The sequence below is a fragment of the Bombus vancouverensis genome, chromosome 18 (genome assembly GCF_051014615.1).
Source record: "Bombus vancouverensis nearcticus chromosome 18, iyBomVanc1_principal, whole genome shotgun sequence".
Taxonomy (NCBI): Eukaryota; Metazoa; Arthropoda; class Insecta; order Hymenoptera; family Apidae; genus Bombus; species Bombus vancouverensis.
In genome coordinates, this window is record NC_134928.1 from 1,277,979 (window position 1) to 1,298,205 (window position 20,227).

A 20,227-nucleotide genomic window follows, 5' to 3' on the forward strand; every position below is an offset into this window, starting at 1 on the left:
TATTCCTGGCTCCGTATAGCACAGTCTTGTTCGCCACCACGTCGGGAATGCCTTGCATAATGTAGTCTATCAAGGATTGCGTATCAACCCTTCCTTGTTTTGCAATCCCGCACATGTGATACATATATTGTTGCAGACTCTCATCTGCTTTCTTCTTTCTATGGGATAACTCGCCATGTATCTGTTGGTCGCTTGCTACATTTTCAAACTCATTCCTCAACGCCTTTTTTAGCTTTGCCCAGAACTTCGCGCATCGCTCTTATCGTACGAAGGCCTGAGCGGAGCCTGCGAGTAATTTCTTAGCATAGGCCACCATGTGGGGGTCTGACCAATCCCACACTTCTGCCATTTCCTCGAAGTCTTCCACCCACTGATTTACACTCAGCAGATCATCCCCGCTGAATTTCTCTAATGAGTCTTCCACGTCTTTAAGACTCAACATCGAACCGACGCATATACTTCTGCTGATACTCATCGCGGTCCTGATACACCGCTCGCGTGCCTCTCCTGTATTCTCGCGCGCCTTGTTTATCGTCTTCGCCTTCACTTTCGTCGGAGCTCTCTTCTTCCGACGATACATCGTCTCCTTCTAGGGCCGCCTGTAGCCGCGCGCGTAGTTCGGATTTTCTTCCCGTTACCTTCAACCCCAAGCTAACGAGACGCGCTCTCAGCTCTTTCGTCCTCAGCTTCTCGAGGTCTTCCTCTCCCTCTTGACTGCGTTCGGCTCTCTGCTTGCTTCTTAGATCTCGCTTTGTTGGTTCTTCGCCACGCTTCGAATCCTTAGGAGTAGATCGACCAGGTTTGCACGCTCTGTTCAACCTGGCAACCAGCACTGATCTCGCACCGGATATAGGCAGATTCATCTGTGCGAGCTTACTCCTCAGCTCCTCCAGCGTCAAATCCTCTTCACCCGACAATCGTTCGTCTTCAACGTTTGCCATTTTATTCTATTCTTTTCTACTCCCGCACAAATAGCTCCGTTAAATCGTATCGTTTCTCTGTCTTATTCAATCCCGGACGAGCCCCCACTTGTAATATCGGAATATATTAATAATGGATTGAAAATACAGATATTAGTTAGACAGAGAAACGATGTTTGATTAACAGGAAAACTAAATGCAACGCTCGTATTTACAACAAATAACTTGACAACTATTTGGTAACTCTCTCCCTCTCTCTCTCTCTCACTAGCAACTCTAACACTCGACAACACTCGCAACTCAATTCTAACGACTCTATGCTTCGACGTCTCGATCAACTCTGATTCTCGCAACACGCACACTTTTCGATTCGCCTTGGATAGCGAAACCGTCCTTCTCCTAACGCCTTTTTAAAACGCGATGGCGCTATCACTTTCTAAAAGCGTCGTCTTTACATTTCCGATGGCCACGGGCACATCCGACTGCCAGATATACAATGTATTATAAGAGTATCATTACCATACTTTTCATGAAAAGAGCAATTTTTCTTGATAACTATACTCTGTAACATAGATTGAAGTCGCTGATTTGATCCCTCTGATATCGTTGTCTTATGAGAGTCTCGCATGGTCTTGATTGGTTCTGTTGACTCTTATCGTTGTGAAAAATCGATTCGTTGTGTACCTTTTTTGTATAGAGAATTATTTTGTGGTAGAATATAATGTTGTAATATTTGTGGTCTTTACTTTACTAATTTTGTCACTGAGCCGCTCTTTGGTTCGTTGAGCGATTCATATTCCGCATATATTCCGTACTTGCTTCGCTTGGTACTTTTATAATTTTCGCAGTTACAATAAAAAATTTAATTCTTAACAGATTAAAGATCTAACCTCTTGCTTTATAGTGTACAATAATTTTTTTTTTTTTTGTATAGGTTATGTGATCCATAGTTTGAGTAAGTAGTACATATATATATATATATGTCGGGGTATCATTAAGATTTGAATCACGTAATGTTTCTTCATTTGAATTAGCCATTGTTTTTCAAAACAGAGAATATATTTACACGAATAAACAAGGTTTTACAAAATATTATGAATAATGAATTTTGTAAATGATATGATTGATTAACAAATGATAAATTAAATTATTAATTAGATTAAAGAATAATAAGTTTTATCGAACAATAAAAGAAACGAATAATATATCTTACGATTTACTAATTTAACGAATAATGAAAATTAACGATTGATAAATTTACAAATATTGAATTTAATTTACGCTATAAACAATGATCCGGAGTTCAAACGAATCCACGGTCAACGGGAAAACTTTAAACAATTTTATAACACAAAAATACGTTTGCTGAATCACTCGGAAAAATTACTCGATGTATCACTTTCCAAGGCGATCACACGAATGAATATCTGATTAAAATCTTTTTCGTAATACGACTGCATTTGTTTGTTATATTCTCGCTGGAAACATCGAGAAGGTTCCAATCGTTGTTGCTAGGCAATATCTGTCAAAAGTTTGTTATATACTCTTTGGAAACATCGAGAAAGATCCAAACGCCGATACTAGGCAATTTCTGTCTTCATCAAGCAAAACGTTTATCCCGTGACCGTGGCTACGTTCAGCGACCAGTTGTCACCTCGAATCCACTTTCGCTTTTCACAAATGTCAAACAATTACAGATGACAATTACTTAATTACAGTTATGATAAAATCTAGGCTAAAGCATTAAAAGGCTTCCTCAAAATTGCATAGGGAAGGCTCCGGTTTTCATTTCATCTCCGACATATATATATTTACGTGACAAGCTTTCATTTCAATCTATATTTAAGATTAATATTTTATCAGTTTCTGTTCGTAACAACATCGAAGTAGTCAATTAGTTTGAAGAGTATAATTAAGGAAGTTATGAAGCAAGAGGTTAAGAACAAATTCTGAAAGAGGTTATGTACAACTCAGTAGTACTGCTTTACATTACTTTGCAAATTACTTTTCAAGCATAAAAATAGTTTAACAGCCACTTATAGTTACTTCCTTACCATTACATTCATTAAATTCGTTTGATTTTGTAAACAAAATAACCACGCTGACCAGTCTCTTATTTAAAATAGAATTATTTTGTCATATATCCAACAGTTTACTTTCTCTTCGTAAATATTATTAATAATTTTATCAATTTCGTATACTTCCATCCTTCGTATAAGTGACAATGAATCAGAAGAGTTTCATAGCAATATTGAACAACATACAGTCAACTACAACACCATTAGATACATCCACCATACAGTCAACTACAACACCATTAGATAACAGCAATATAATAGATTATAATTTTCTACGTGTCATTGATTCATCATCATCATTTTCCATTTGTTTAGCATATGTAAAAACGTATCTGACGTAATCTTACCTCGCTCTTTGAGTACAAAAATCCATTCAAATGAAACAAAGGGAAAAGAAATAAGAAAACAAACACTCACATACGAACCTTCATTACATAACTGTATGTACTCCTCGAGGTATAATTACTCAGACACGTTACAGCGTACCTTCTTCGTTCCCTGATGGCTGATGTTGATCGTTGACGTTTATAATGAAAGAATTTCGTCAACGGCGCCATCTGGATCCTTGTTGAAAAATTAAAATAGCCGCAACAGCACCATTAAGCTCATCACCCAGAGTAGCTCTTGTTGCTGACTCGTGGAGGAATTCTTATCATCAACGACATAAACTATACCAGTTCCGGTAACGTTCTTCAGATGGTCCAGGCACTCGAACTCGCAACATCGCTCTCCAACACGAAATTTCTTGCATGTCTGTCGTAAAAAGAAATCGATCAATTGTACAGATCAATCGTCACTCGACTGCTCGAGAATTCAGATCATCCAGAGAATAGAATAGAGACGTGGAAAAATGTAGTGCGATCATCGCAGTGGGAGGAAATAGGGGGATAGGGACCAAATGAATGAACGAGATGTTAAGGACAACTGACGATAAGTTCTTCTTTTGTCGAGAATTGCATGTTTGTGAATGGTTTGTGGGTGGTTAGGTGGAGAGAATTGAAGAGTTTGGAGGTGACTGGAAGAGTGTTTTGGGCAAGGTAGATTGCAGAATGGTTGCGGTAGCATTGTGTTAATTATGGGTTTGTACATGTAATCTTTGTATGTATCACTACATACAACCTAACGTATATTTTTAATAATACATCAGAGTTTTAGTTATTTCATAGCTATGAATTTTATACTCTATAATCTTGACGTTTTATTTCACAGAAGCGTTTGAATATCCATAAAAATTAAATGAACCAATGTATTCATTATCTTATAGAGAAGATATATTATTTTTAATTATGTTCCAATTATTTATCATGATCCTGATTTCCTTATTCTGAAAATTTGAAAGGAAGTTTTGTAGTTTGATACTTTCAGCGACAAAGGGTCAATATTGCTTTAGTATATTTCGTCACATATACATGTATATCTATATGTCGGAGATGAAAGGACACCGGAACCTTTGGATAGCCCCGCAACATTGCAATCTAAAGTCTACTATAACTGTAACTAAACTATTGTAGTTATTCAATCCGATTGTAATTGTTCGAGATTAGTGACTGTTACGACCGATCGCGGAGAGACGCGGTCGCGAGGAAAACGCGTCAGCGAGAGGCGTAAATTCTCGCTACGATTCGGTGAATCGACGCCGCGAAGTAGTCGTTCCCCTGTTTCGGGTAGGATAACAGAGGTGGTTGATTGAATCTGACACAGTAGTAAGTTATATTTCACCGTTTATTCCACAACTTATAACGAGGATAGTTACACTGGTGCGTATAGACGAGATTGGTAGAGAGCCAGCTCGAAGGATGCTGCTCGTTCGAAGGTTACAAAAACACTGTCACTGGGAGACGAGGATGTCTCGGAGCGAAGCTAAGGATCCGTCCCATCCCCGGGACCATCGGCATTTTTTCGTGCCGATGTTATGTAGGAGAGCGAGGGATTAGCCTTCGTTTTTAATTGCTCAAACGAAGGGTCTTAATTGTCCTCGAGAGAAAGTGATTAATGGGGGAAAAGTTGCCGCGTACGTGACAAAAAACAACTTTCCCTTGTCCTGCCGTGGTAGACAATAGTGTTTAGAAACTCCTCGGGACCAGATGTTTGTTTTGTTTAAAGGACCTTTTCTCGTAAATCTATGATTTAGGGACGGTGCTTAAGGATAATGAGGGTACGCCGTGCGGACGAGCGGACCTCTGGTGTCCGTCTGGCCCGCGGTGTGTGACCTGGGCCAGGCAGAGAGTCGCGCGGCGTAACATCCTCCCCCCGTTGAGAGGGTACCGATCAAAATTTCATTAAAGGTGGAGTTAATTGGAGCAGCCGCCCGACTCCTTGTTGATTGCTGATTGTCCTTATTCTGCGTGATCGGGTTGGCTCGTTGGTAGGACGCGCTGCGTGGCACGTCGTTCCAAGATGCTCGTTGCCGTATGACTTGTGGTAGTCTGGATGAGGTCGTTGTTGCCAGGGTGACTTCGAAGATACGGTCGAAGGCCCGTTGCCTGGATGGCACGTTGTCCCCTTTGTAGTCTGGATCGCCGTCTTCCTCGCCGATGCCGAGCGATTTCCAGGTGAAATTCACGACCCAAGAAGTGACGTGAATCTTGCTTCTGGAAGTGTCGTTAAACACCTCGGCCCAGGAGGGATCGTCGAAGGGGACGTCGGTGATGCTTGGTGAAGATTCATCAAGCGCGGTGCGGCGGTTTGAGGTTGCCTGGGAGGCTGGACTCCCCCCGATGACCCGCATCGAATCGCATTCTCTTAGTAATGACCCTCGGTGGAGAATGACCGTTGGATGTCGTGACCGTGACTTGCCGTGTGCACGGTAGCGTTCCTTATGATTCCCTCAGCTCCTGAAGTGGTGCTTGATCGGGTGGATCTCGTATCCGACTTCGGGCTGTCGATTGGTTCCGAGTCGTCTGGAGTCGTTCTGCTTGGTAGTGGTACCATCCGCTTGATGCTCCGTTCGAGAGTACTCGTCGCTGTTCGAACGATAGCCGTGCGTATGATGCCGTCCGCGCCGGGTTGGGCCTTGATGATTCTACCCAATGGCCATTGCATCGGGGGGACGTTGTCTTCTCTGAGAAGGACGATGGTGCCTTCTCGTATGTCGTGACTGCCCTTGCTCCATTTGTTCCGGATGTGTAGCTCGTTGAGATACTCTCGATGCCACCGACGCCAGAAATGTTGTTTGAGTTTCTGAATATGTTGCCAGCAGGAGAGACGGTTGGATGGCGTATCCCTGAAATCTCGTTCTCGGAAACTGGTCAGTGAATCTCCGATGAGGAAATGGCCGGGAGTGAGAACGAGGAGATCGTTTGGGTCAGAAGATATCGGCGTCAGCGGACGGGAGTTGAGGATAGACTCGACTTCGGTGATGAGGGTGTTAAGGTTTTCGAAGGTCAAGAGCTCGTTACCGACGACACGTCGGAGATGTTGTTTGAAAGACTTCACTGCAGCCTCCCACAGCCCGCCGAAATGAGGAGAGTTGGGAGGGATGAAGTGCCATTCGATCCGTCGGTCGGCTAAAAAGGACTGGACCTTTGCCTTGTGATCGTCGGATTGCAGGAGATTTCGGAGCTCTTGTAATTCGTTGTTGGCACCAACGAAGTTGGTACCGTTGTCGGAGTAGATTGTCACACAGAATCCGCGGCGAGCGATGAATCTTCGCAGAGCGGAAATGAAGGCCTCGCTGGTGAGATCGCTGACCACCTCGATGTGGACTGCCTTGACTGCAAGACACACAAAGACTGCTACGTATACTTTGATTTTGCGTCGGTTGCGATCCCTTCGTTCCTTGATGTAAAACGGCCCGCAGTAGTCAATTCCGACGTTGGTAAATGGCCGAGACTCTGTGATCCGCGCCGCTGGAAGGTCGCCCATTATGTAGTCCACTGGAGGGGGTTTGGCTCTGCAGCAACGGACGCACTTCTTCAGCGTGCTCCAAACTTGACTGCGGCCGTCGATAGGCCAATACGATCTCCTTAGGGCGTACAAGGTAGCTTGCGTTCCGGCGTGGAGATTTAGGAGGTGTTCATGCTCGATTATGAGCGCGGTGACTGAGGATTTGGGTAAAATTATTGGATGCTTCTGGTGGAAAGGCATTGGTGAATGACTGAGTCGGCCTCCGACGCGCAGCATCTCGTCCTTGTCCAGAAATGGATTGAGTCTTTGGAGCTTCCCCTTCACTGCCGAATTTCTATCTGTCCGGAGAGCACGGATTTCGTCTGAAAAATGGCAGGCTTGCAATAGTTTGATTAATCGGTTATGTGCATTGGTCAACTCGTGTATGGTCAGAGGTTTGCCTCGATCCCGGGCTTGTCTCCATCGAAGGCACCGAGCGGCAATTCTTATTAGCTTGGGCCAAGAGGAGAATCTTCCCAGTATGCTGTGGTCCGCCGGAGTCGCGGACAGGCAGGTTGCCCTTTTCTGCTCTGGTGTTTCGTTCAACGGTACTGGGTTCCACGCTGGCCAGTGTTCTTCAGGTTGATGAAGCCACCCTGGTCCGTGTTGCCAAATGGTTGTTTTCAGGAAGTCTTCGGGTAGTTGGCCTCGAGATATGAGATCTGCCGGGTTGTCGGTAGTGGGGGTGTGGCGCCAATCTGCAGCGTGAGTCGTCCGTTGGATTTCTGTCACACGGTTAGCGACGAAGGTCTTCAGCGTGTGGGGTGATGTGTTGATCCAATGTAGAACGATTGTGGAGTCAGTCCAATAAACGGTCCGAGCAATGTTGATTGTTAAGGCTTGGAGGACCGTGTTGGCTAGTGACGCGAGAAGGAGTGCTCCGCTCAGTTCCAGCCTTGGAATGGTTAGTGACTTGAGCGGAGCTACCTTCGACTTCGCAGTGAGGAGACGTGTATAGACATGACCATCCAGGGTGATCGTGCGAAGGTAAACGCATGCTCCATATACCCTTTCGCTGGCGTCACAGAACCCGTGTAATTCAATTTCCGCTGCGGGATTGATTATCGTTTTACGTGGGAACTCCACGTTGTTCAATAATGGCAGCTGAGCGTAGTATCTGCTCCATTCCGTGTGCATGTCGGCCGGTAAGGATTCGTCCCAGTCAATTTTTAGTGTCCAGAGTCGCTGGAGCAACATCTTAGCTCGCACAATTACTGGTGCCAGCAAGCCAAGAGGGTCGTAGATCTTGGCGATTTCGGAGCTGATTGTTCTCTTCGTAATTCGAGATTCGGCATTATTGATTTTGACAGAGTATAGGATCGAATCGTCGAAGGAATTCCAAACAACACCCAGTGTCTTGAAGGTTTGTGATTCGCCTAGTAGCAGCTTATCGTTTATGTCCGTCTCGGGAAGTCCTCGTAGCAGTTCCCGGTCGTTCGATGCCCATTTCCGAATGTTCAAGCCGGCTAGCTTGAGCAGTTCTGTGAGCTCCGTTCTCAATGATTGTGCCTCGACCCTTGTATCGACTCCTGTGAGAACATCGTCGACGTAGAAGTCTCGCTGTAAGACTGTCGCCGCTCGTGGATACCGATGCCCCTCGTCGTCCGCCAGTTGCTTGAGGCAGCGGATGGCTAGATAAGGGGCCGCTGAGAGCCCGAATGTCACGGTGTTGAGTTGATAAGTGTCAACTTCTCCATCAGCATTGCGCCACAGGATTTGTTGAAATTTCCGATCCTCCGGGCGCACAAGAAATTGGCGATACATTTTTTCGATATCGCCTGTAATGACGTATTGGTGAGATCGAAATCTTAAGAGGATGAGAAATAAATCATCCTGTAGTTTCGGTCCTGTATGAAGTACGTCGTTTAATGAAACTCCGGTGGTGGTTGGGGCCGATCCGTCGAACACGACTCGGAGTTTCGTGGTTTGGCTGGATTCCTTGATCACGCCATGATGTGGCAGAAAATATCCGTCGTCCGTGGAGTAGCCCGAGGTAACCTTCGTCATGTGCCCTAATGCCAAGTATTCCTGCATTACGGCATGATAGTCGGCTTCGAAACGCTTATCTCGTTGGAACCGACGGCAGAGAGATGTTAGTCGTTTCATCGCCATGGCTCTGGAGGATCCAAGCGAAGGAGTCGTCTCGTTGAATGGGAGAGCGACCATGTATCGCCCTTCGTGTGTGCGTTGAACGTGATTCTGGAAATGTTCCTCGCACTGTCGTTCCGCTTCCGAAATGTGTGCAGTGGTCGGTCCTTCGTCGATTTCCCAGAACCGGGCGAGATCCGCCTGCAAGGCCGTCGTGGACGCGTGAAATGCGTGTGCGGGTGGTTGCGAGGCTGGGCTCCCCCCGATGACCCATCCGAACCGCGTTTTTTGCAGACGTAAGTCGGTCCCGTTTGCTTGACTGATGTCAAGTTGGCCGACGCACAGTGACGCTAGTGTTGGCCCGGCGCTCAATAGCACGTCGATCGGAGCAGGTCTGTGGAATCTTGGATCGGCTAGTCGCAGATTTCTGGGTATCTGTATCGTTGACCGATCCACGGGTTGATCTGGGATCGAAGTCGAGATGGTCGGTATGATGAGAAATGTCCAGATGCGTTCGTATGTGCCGTCAACGGAGGTGATTGTGGCCGTAATGTAACGTTTCGAGGTCGTCGATAATGTGTTGAGTGTTCCGATTGGGACCGAACATTTCCGTTGGTTGAGTCTTAACGAATTGGCGAGTCTCTCGGTGATGAAGTTCATGCTAGCGCCGGTATCTAGCAGAGCTCGGCAGCGGATCGGTTGAGATTTATTGTCCAGTATGTTGACCTGCGCAGTGACTAACAAATCGTGGTGGAGTGATCCGGAAGGAGGCGAGGTCAATGAGTCTGTCTTCGGTGGTTCGGTCCCTAGCAAAGCCGTTTGAGGACGTCAGGGCTCCCCTAGTTGTTTACGACTGGGGGAGGGATTTGATCCCGATGCCGTCGTTCGCGATGACCGAGACACACGTTTTGGGGAGGTTCGCGGAGACGTTCGGGGAGACGTTTGTGGAGACGTTCGTGGAGACGTTCGTGGAGACGCGGGTGCCTGCCTCGATCGGTGTGACGACCGCGGGGTCGGTGAACTAGGCGGAGATCGACCGTTGGATGACCGGTCGCTCGACGATCGACCGCTCGGTGTTCGGCTCACCCGTGTCCGTAATCTACTGTGACCATGCTCTCGATGTAAATAAGTGTGGTGTCGCTGTCTACAGATGCGACATGACCCGGCGGAGCACTGATTGAGCGCGTGTCCCTTGCCTAAACAATTCGTACAGAGCGACGCCCGTTTGGCCGTCTCGAGACGCTCCTTGGGCGATTTCGCTTTGAAGACGTCGCAATTCCACAGTTCGTGTTGTCTTCGACAGTCCGGACATACCGGCGACTTGAGTGTCGTGGTGAATGCCTGACCCCGCGGCGCGCTCGGTCGCTGACGGTTGGGTGCTTCCGAGGCCCTTTTCGTCGCGGTAACTGCTGAACTTGTTCTGTCGCCGTTTGTCCGGGTTTGCAAGAAATCCACTAAGTGCTTGTATGACGGTAATTTCTTGTCTGGCAAGGTGCATTGCCATTTGCGAATGGTGGCTGGGGGTAGCTTTGATGTAAGTAATTTGAGAAGAACGGTGTCGGATGTGATTGGGTCACCGAGGTTCTCTAACGCTTGTATATTTATCTGGAACGTCTCGAGAAAGTCGTCTATGGCTTCGGGTGTCTCTTTAACTATTTTTGGATAGTCCAAAAGCAAGTCGAGGTGGCGCATGCAGATTTGACGGTGGCAGTCGAATTTTTCTTTGAGTACGTCAACAGCGATGGCATAGTTTGACTCGGTGATGGCTAGCGATTGTATACTTCGCGCGGCCCTCCCAGTCAGCGCTGATCGGAGGTGATAGAATTTTTGGACTGGTGTTAGTTGTTTGTTTCGATCTATCGTTGACGAGAAGGAATCGTAAAATGACTGCCAATTCTCGAGCGTACCATCAAATGTGGGTATTCGAATCTCCGGCAGTTTAAGCGATGTCGGCTCGGCGGCGTTAGACGACTCGGAGCCTTGTGATTTCGACGGCGATGCTGGTGTATCATCCATGAGGGTGTGTATTCGGACTAGAAGATCGTCGTATGTGTCGGTTACTTCGGAAACGCGCGCGTCGTCTATCTCGCCTAGATCTTCTAATTCCTCTTGTAACAATCGATATTGTTTCCACGCGTCGTCGAGCATTGTCATATAGGCCGTTAATTGGGCCTTAATCGGTTGTGTAGATTTTTCGTATTCATCGAGTCGTTTCGACACAGAGGTGAATCGACCGATTTGAAAGCCTCGTCTCCGATGCAAGGATGTAATTTTCGCTGCGTTTCCGGTTGCCATTGTTCGTTGGATAAGTGCGAGTGGAATGGTTATAACTTACTTCTGTTGAAGATTGTCCAGTTGCGGCAGGAGGTTGCGTGGTTGCGTTTTAACCACCGAATTTTACCTCTTCAAGGGTGACGATCCTTGACGTTACTGACCTCGCTGGGGGGTAACGCTTCCGCTGCTGGTTATGTTGGATTCACGTGGCCCTGTATGATAGTGGGTGTCACTGGTGTGCGCTTTTCACTTGACGCGTGATGCGGCTTTGAGGATCGAATGATTCGACTGGTTACGTGTCCACACTTTTCACTTGTCACTGAATCCGGCTCGAAGGACCAACTGTTACGACCGATCGCGGAGAGACGCGGTCGCGAGGAAAACGCGTCAGCGAGAGGCGTAAATTCTCGCTACGATTCGGTGAATCGACGCCGCGAAGTAGTCGTTCCCCTGTTTCGGGTAGGATAACAGAGGTGGTTGATTGAATCTGACACAGTAGTAAGTTATATTTCACCGTTTATTCCACAACTTATAACGAGGATAGTTACACTGGTGCGTATAGACGAGATTGGTAGAGAGCCAGCTCGAAGGATGCTGCTCGTTCGAAGGTTACAAAAACACTGTCCCTGGGAGACGATGATGTCTCGGAGCGAAGCTAAGGATCCGTCCCATCCCCGGGACCATCGGCATTTTTTCGTGCCGATGTTATGTAGGAGAGCGAGGGATTAGCCTTCGTTTTTAATTGCTCAAACGAAGGGTCTTAATTGTCCTCGAGAGAAAGTGATTAATGGGGGAAAAGTTGCCGCGTTCGTGACAAAAAACAACTTTCCCTTGTCCTGCCGTGGTAGACAATAGTGTTTAGAAACTCCTCGGGACCAGATGTTTGTTTTGTTTAAAGGACCTTTTCTCGTAAATCTATGATTTAGGGACGGTGCTTAAGGATAATGAGGGTACGCCGTGCGGACGAGCGGACCTCTGGTGTCCGTCTGGCCCGCGGTGTGTGACCTGGGCCAGGCAGAGAGTCGCGCGGCGTAACAGTGACGGTGAGCTTTGGCCCGAGGTGACAGTCTGTCGCCCAACGTAGCCGCGGTCAAGGGATGAACGCTTTGCCTAACAAAGGTATGGAGTAATTCTATAGCTCTCCTTAAAAGAAATATTCGTGGCGACACGAGACAGTAAACATTCCAACGGTTTCTGTCCCGTGGCTCGCAACACGCAGACCCTATTCTTCGAGTAAGATGATTGCCAGATGTCGATGCGTCTCCGCAGTACATGTTCGGCTAGCCCGAGGGCCCGTTATAAATCTTAAGGTTTAGTTAACTAAAGTCCTTCAAACAGACAAACAGTCTTTGTCCCAACTACGGGAAGATAGGGGAGACATATTTTTCAACGAGCGGCGTCTCCCACTAGCAACTTTCCCTCGAGGGCGGCTAGCATCTTTTTCTAACCATCGATATGGAGATTGACCAATTAGCAGCAACGTCAATTTCCCTTACTTCCTAAACGAAGGCTTTCCTCGACGAATCCGATGATCTCGTGTCCTTAAACACACCCCATTATAGTTTTCCTCTGTGGCATCATCGAGACGGGACGGGCATTCTTTTACGCGCTCCCGTCGACCAAAGAGTAACGCCTTTACGCTCAGCAATTATTTTTACGAGTCAGACTTAGATTCAGCGAGAACGCCCATCTGTCATCCCGTTGGCCGCGGATTCGTTATTGAACCGGAGACTACTGTCACTGGTGTCGCGGACGTCTCACCGCCGTGGTAGATTGTCAAACCTGTGTTATTCATACCTGTGTCAATAAATCGTATCTTCGTTACACCGCAACGATGGCTACCTTCAATCAAGACTCCTCAAACACCGACAACCCTATCCCCAATGTCATTCCGACATATATATCCACCGAAAATGCGCTCTTGTAGACTGTTACGCCATGCGGCTTGCCATAGATCATATTCTTAACTGTCGGTCGCGGCACTATATTGTCGCAGACGGATCGTCGTGGCTGCCGACAAACAAACATTGTAGTGGCAAGCGCATGGTTCATTAAGCAGGGCGACCTCCAGAAACGTCGATTCGTGGCCGTTATTTTACCTGGCGTAAAAGAATGTGGCGTGATCCGAACGTAGTGGGGGTCGCCTTCCAGAAAAAACGGAAAAAATCGAAAGGCGTGCAGAACGTTTCGAGAAGCCGAACCGTCAACACATATCTTATATCGCGCATTACGTAGTTACATTTCTTTTTGTTGTTCTCTTTATGTCTTCCCAGTTGATAATTTCTTAAAATAAACGTTAATTTATTTGTGTTAATTCTGTGGAATTCATTGAACTACCCTTATTATCCTAATCGAAATAAGGGAAGCGATCAGTTCGTGGCGTCGATTATTTAATCGTAATGGGAACTTACAACTCTCGTTGACGTGCTATCTCGCGATCGCGTCTCTCCGCGAACGATCGAAACATAGACAAACGCTCGATTCGCGTCATAGCTTTTAAAGCTTGTCGCATCTCAATCCGTTGGAAAAAGTTTTTCCAGTAGCATATTTTATTTTTACAAACCAACAAGGTCTTTGTTTATTTCCTTCTTTTTTTTGCTCCAATTTCCCCATTGTTTTTTCAAGGATAGTATTTCAGAGCCACTAGTCAAGTTTATTGTAACAATAAACGTACGTTTCGGAAACATTTTGTGCTGTGAAACAGAATACACTAAAGTTTGAAGGTCACATCGATTTTCGAAAGTTTATAAATGGAGGTGTATGACAGTATCACCAGCTGTTGCTGTCCAAGTAACCCCAACATCGAAATACTACAACGATTCCAATCGAAAACGCTAAGAGCCTTAATAGACGCACCTTGGTATGTTACCAACGAAACCATCCATCGCGACCTCAAGATACCTACAGTCAATGAGGAAATAGCAAAATATAGCGACAGATATAGCAAAAGAGTCAAGAAACACCGAAACCCCCTAATCACTGGACTACTCGATACGACGGACCAGATTCGCAGGCTGAAGAGGCACTACCCGCTAGACCTAAACGTTAGATTCATTTAATTATCCAAATTAAGCATATGCACTTACTTATAATACTTATAAATTATACCTATCTATAATAAGTATTAACTTATTGTAAATAAACAGCCATGTCACTGCGCCACGCCAGAAAAATTACTGAAAATTCTCAACGCGAGAATTGATTGTAATTCCAACAAATAAATAAAAAAAAAAAAAGCTGTTGCTGTCCCCAAGCGCCAAAATACGTTCTGACTACTATTTTATGTATCTCACAGAAGTATGTCTTCATTCATCATCTCCCATGCCATCCACCAACGTGTTCTTAACATGTTATCTCCTAGTAAAATATTGATGTTGAGTCAGATAGGCAACTGAATAATCTTTTCGGTGTCTACTATAAGACATTTAAAACCAAGGCTCGTACACACGTGTGCTTATACGTCAGATGTAATACTTAACACGAAACCTGCTTATATTAATATTAAATTTATGCATAGTAGGATGTTCGACCTTTGTAAAAATGAAATTATAATACATACAGTTTCACCGTGGAAAAGTGAATCTTTCTAGCATGTCCACGCAAATGCAGGGGAGGGGAGGACTGTGCATGCACCAAACAACTTTACGTTCGTAATTTTTCACACAAATGTACAACTGTAGGGAAAAAATTATCTCTGATTTTTCGGATGTTAGGAATCGACAATATCGCATAACGGAATGCTGTGTTCTACGTATTCTATTTTTGTTACGAAAGTGGTACAAACGAAGTCCACATAAGAATAGTACAACAAAATCGGTTGAGGTTAGGTTATCGTGCAGATATCGCGGCTTTTGCATTGGAAATCACGCAACTGCCAGTCTCGTCGTTCCTTGTAAACGAAAGAAAGGTATTGTAATCGGTCGGAATTAACATAAAACTCGTCGCATGCGACCATATGGCCTAAATGTTGAATAAACGAGAGTAGAGCGCGAGCTATGTGATTCTTACCGTTTAGGCGGAAACTAATGATTGTAACCAGAGCCGAGATATATGCCAATATTACTTTGCTCGACAAAGCGTATAAGATGAGGAGAGAATCGCGATAAGGTAGAGCAAGAGACAGATATTCTCTACGTAAAGCAAGTCTGTCAACTAGATTGAAATCCTATAGCTATAACTACAGTGAATCCATATTCTGGCGAATTGTCTTTTCACAAGTGAAGCTTCTGAAGAACGGAATTGATACAATAACTACTGCTCATTCATAACTACTGTTGTAAGAATCTATATATTTGTCTATCTATATCTATATATATCGATCTATATATATTTGTCAGAATGTCATTTTATCAAAAAACCCATCCTCTGTAATCATAGTTTAACGAAGCATAATTAATAGAAGAGGTAGAGCGTTAAGTGGAGATGATTTAATCACAGTTAAGTAGATAAATCTCTATATTAGTCTCTTTAATTAAAATGTCCTACGTTTTATTTGCGTCATTTTTTTTCTTCATCCAATTTAAAACGTTTAAATAACAATAGCCTATACAATATAATTTTATGTAAAAAAATTGATTATACCATGTTTATTACAGATATTTAACATTTTTGTGTACATACAAAATTTAAATTATACCTCGCTTGAGAACAAAAATTCTATTTGTTTTCCTAACATGTACTAATAATTATTGATCAAACTAGAAAAAGCTGGAGGAGATTACTTAGGAAGATTACTTAGCATCTTATATTCCTGGCAAGAGAAAATGAAAAATTCGTTTCTTCTCTTTGCTTCCCTGTTCCTTCTTTCCTCCTTTTTCCCTTTTTACATCGCTTTGTTTTACATCGCAATTTACATTTATTTGTAAAGTTTGAATCTCCTCGATATTGAAGATGTTGAAGCTGCAAGTATGTATTTCATTTTAATCCATTCGAGACCGAGATTTAATTGTAAGACGATACCTAGGTGTCGGTACGATCTGAATGTTTAGTTAGAATGATTCTGTGTTTTACTCTCTCCAGGGTATCCTTTTCATACTTTGATTTTAAATCGATGACAATCTTAAATAGTATGCCTCATATTTTTAAAGTATAAAATTATATACTATGTTATTGTATAATGTATTATGTACAGTTATATATATATATATAATACTTCTATATTGAAAAAAATATGAAATTAACATGATATATACATTACTACATAAGTTATATATAAAATATGTATATTATACCCTTGCCTACTGACTGATATGAATTTCTTTCGGTCTCGAATGCGTTAAAAGAGAGCGCAAAGGAGTCGAAATTACTTATTGTAATTAGTAAAACGACCTGAGAGGCAGACAGATACAAGAGAGAAGGAATATTATATTAGCGGCATTATCATGTTTTCGCTCTCTTTAAGTCTTTCATCGAGACAGACAATCTACAGGTATTAATCGACCAATTTCTCCAAGCTGATAACTTCGAATTGATGTTTATATATAAGAAGTGTTATGTGTTAATCTGTCTAAATGTTTAAAAGGTGTTATAAATTAAATGTTGTTAAACGATACGTAATTGCCTTTTGATCGTAAATTTTACTATCAAGGGGTCTTTTATGTATGCGTAATCATTGTGAATTATAACAATTTATGTGATCGATATTAAAGGTGTTTAAAAGCATGTATTTTTTTCTATATTATTATTCTCCTATATTATTATCCTATATTATTATAGCATTCCTATATTATTATAATATCCAATTACATGTTGATACACAAGATATACAGATTATTATTTATAACCTTTTTGGTTTTCTTAATTGAGTCATTCATTTAGTACAAATGATAAGAAATTAGTAATAATTCACAAAAAAAGGATATCGTAGTAGAAATATTATAAAAAAACATTTTCTGTTTTAGTGCAGAGTTACTCCTTCTTACAGACAGTGTCTTACAAATCTGTACGTCTCTGAGAAAATGTAGGTATCTGAGCCCTTACTTCCTCAACAACTTTTAGATCTGATAGAAAAAAGAAACATACGAAGTAATAAGTAATGCTTACTAATAAATTCAACAAATACAGAGGAAGATGGCTAAATCGATAAATTAACGAGACTAAAAATTAATTACATCATGGATCTCTCGCTTTTAATTTTAAGCTGTAAATTACCGATATCGGTGACTTTTTTTTTTTATTATTTATTTGTTGAAATTTTTTTTTTTTTTTGATATCGGCGACTGCCATATTCTCTTGAGTTTCCAAATCGTAAAGAATCTTTCCCCAGGGATTGGTCAACTGTGTATGTCCCCATGCGACGTAACTTGCTTAAGGAACACGAGCCGGTGATATGCAGGCAACGTATGATTGATTAGCATTCGCTCTGAAACGCTGAAGTAATGACCAGTGCAGTGGTCCAGTGGTCATATTGAATGCCGCTGGATATATCAGCATTTGGCAACCTAACCCAGAGAAGCAGGAAATATGAAGCCACCGAATACCAATTAACTTCGTAGTTGCACGGTTCACATTCCATCATTTCTGAATATGCGAGGACAGTCCTCTTATTGTGCTTTTAATTCTTTTATTTGTTTCATTTTCAGCAAATATACTGGTTTTTTAAATTAAGCTTCTTTTTATACAGAGTTACAGATTATATTAATTTTATATAGAATATATTTAAGAAAGATATTTAATTTTTTGCTAGTTAAGTATTGATCGATTAAGTTACTGTACCTTTGTTCTGTCACGGTGGTCGTGAGAACGCAGCGAAAGGATGATTATATCTCACATACCTTGGCCAGCAAAATAGCGACTAAACAGTAATAGAAACCCTATGTGACCGGCATCCAGCGATAACCCCTCCACAGGAACCAAGTCCTTGATATAAAAAGGTACCTCTCAAGTCAGTACTGGACATTCTTTTCTGTGCTGTTTGACCATTCTGTATCGTTACTCTGTTAGTGTTTAATAAATTTTCTAATAACAATCAAAATTGAAGTACGAATCTCTCACCTTGCTTGCGGAACGTGAAATTACCCCGAATCGACGTGACAAAATTGGCGATCCCGCCAGGATCCATTCATCGCATCAAGAGGAAACTTCAACGGGAACTCTACGGATTCTACAGCGAAGGACCACGGTCACCTCCTTGATCAAAAGAAGGATCTGCAAAGATTCTCGGTAAGCTGGCTTTCGTACATTGTCGAAACCGTAAACCTGAAATACGTTCTGAAGATAGTGACTCTTCTTCCGCCGAAAGTGTCATATTTCTCAGCATGAACCCAACTGACAAGAGTACCGCTAAACAAAACGAACTAATCGCTACCCTGATTGAACAATTTGAAAGCCTAACTCACGAGTTTAGAAGCTTTAGAAACAGCACCGATCAAAACATTAAAAACATAAAGGAATTTGCGGAAACTAGCGATAGAAATCGCTCTAAAGAAATACGCGATCTTGCAAAAACCATGGAAATAAAATACGACACCGAGACTGACCAGTCGCAAATAAACACCCATTTAGAAACCGCTGCTGATAACGTAACGGATGACGAAACTGACGGACCGAACACGTCACAAAGACCACGAGCCGCATCTAGCCGCGCCGCGATTAAACCAATAAACAACTACAACGAAGATCGAGGGCTCGAGGCAGATAAGGCCATACGAACTATCGAGACACTACGAGGTCGAGATGACGTAGGCGTTGAAGATTTCATCTTATCGGTCCGCAAAGCAAGAGCTAGGTGCAAGGCAAGTGACAGAGAGCTATTATTAGATCTCATACTGATCGAAAAGATTACTGACAACGCGAAACGAAACATACGATATCTAAAAATCAACTCGTTCGAAGACTTATATTCATGCTTAGGACAACACGTATTAACACCAACAACTATTAGCAACTGTAGGGACAAATTAAAGAATTTAAAACAAGGGGCAACAGAAAGTGTACAATCTTTTAACTCCAGATTCCGACAACAGCTAAACGAATTAAATTATGCAGTCCAAAACGAAAACCGCACACCAACAGAACGACGCGTAGCTATAGATATTGAAGAACGCGAAGCACTTAAAACATATTTGCTCAACTTACGATACGAGATAGGACAGATGGTGGTATCTAGCGATCCAAAGAACCTGAACCTTGCCCAACAACTAGCAGCTGATAGAGAACAATGGTTACGAGAAGCAAATCGTGTCGCCAACCGCCCAAAGAATCAATCTCACAACACTACATTAGTATCCAAGCGAACTACTACCGATTCACAGCCACAAACTTTTGCTCAGCTACCTAGCCGACCATTAGACGACCGCATGAAACCGAAGTGTCCAAAGTGTTTACGAATTGGACACACAGCCGAAAAATGCTACTCTCGAAATTTTCCATTCGCCAGCCAAGGAAAGATTCCACCTCGAGTAAACCAAACAACGGAGAACCCAGAGAAAGCTTACCTCGAGTTAACTGCACCACTACCGGAAGATTACTATCAATCGTACTGCAACGAAGAGACGGAGGAAGAGCCAGATTCCTCATCGATACCGGAGCAGGAATCAACCTTATAAAAGAAAAAGCCTCACTAAACGTCCAAACTTCTAACCCAAAAACCTTTCTAATGGGAAGTGACAAACATACCACTAACAAAATTTGCAATTTAACCATGCTCAAGAAAAATCATCAATTCTACGTAGTCCCTAACAACTTTCCCCTAATCGAAGATGGAATAATCGGACTCCCATTCCTTACAAAGTATCAATACAGCGTCACTAACAATAAACTAACCTTCGACGAAATTATATTACCATTCCAGGAAACCGATAGCAAGATAAGACCAGGAGAAACTCTAATCTCAGCCCAATACATCGAAGGAAAGCCCACAACAGTATGTTTCATCAACACTGGTAAGCAAATCTGTCACATTACAAACGAAATAGAGAAACCCGATAAACTAAGCCAAATTAATAAATTCGCACAAATAATACGTACCAAACATATTGATCC

The 20,227-nt window shown here is 43.2% G+C and overlaps 2 protein-coding genes and 1 long non-coding RNA gene across 6 annotated transcripts; all 3 read right to left on the minus strand.

The window, feature by feature from the left end:
- Positions 1-5,740: 5,740 nt before the first annotated feature.
- On the minus strand, positions 5,741-9,631 carry LOC117160353 (uncharacterized). The gene has a single exon (XM_033341048.2). The coding sequence runs from the start codon at positions 9,629-9,631 to the stop codon at positions 5,741-5,743; it is 3,891 nt and encodes a 1,296-aa protein (XP_033196939.2).
- A 168-nt stretch (positions 9,632-9,799) lies between these two features.
- On the minus strand, positions 9,800-11,266 carry LOC117165591 (uncharacterized). The gene has a single exon (XM_076626383.1). The coding sequence runs from the start codon at positions 11,264-11,266 to the stop codon at positions 9,800-9,802; it is 1,467 nt and encodes a 488-aa protein (XP_076482498.1).
- Positions 11,267-17,036: 5,770 nt separating this feature from the next.
- Positions 17,037-18,395, minus strand: LOC143304016 (uncharacterized). Of its 4 annotated transcripts, none has more exons than XR_013060706.1 (3): positions 18,239-18,395; positions 17,960-18,180; positions 17,037-17,685 (listed from the first exon to the last, which is right to left on the minus strand). It is a non-coding gene; the product is annotated as an uncharacterized LOC143304016 (long non-coding RNA). The 4 variants fall into 4 exon arrangements; XR_013060704.1 differs by having other exon boundaries at positions 17,960-18,154; positions 18,239-18,393; XR_013060705.1 differs by having other exon boundaries at positions 17,960-18,167; positions 18,239-18,393.
- Positions 18,396-20,227: the final 1,832 nt, after the last annotated feature.

Excerpts from the sequence above, each read along its gene's own strand:
- LOC117160353 (XM_033341048.2), bottom strand. The coding sequence starts at position 9,631 with ATGAACTTCATCACCGAGAGACTCGCCAATTCGTTAAGACTCAACCAA.
- LOC117165591 (XM_076626383.1), bottom strand. The coding sequence starts at position 11,266 with ATGGCAACCGGAAACGCAGCGAAAATTACATCCTTGCATCGGAGACGA.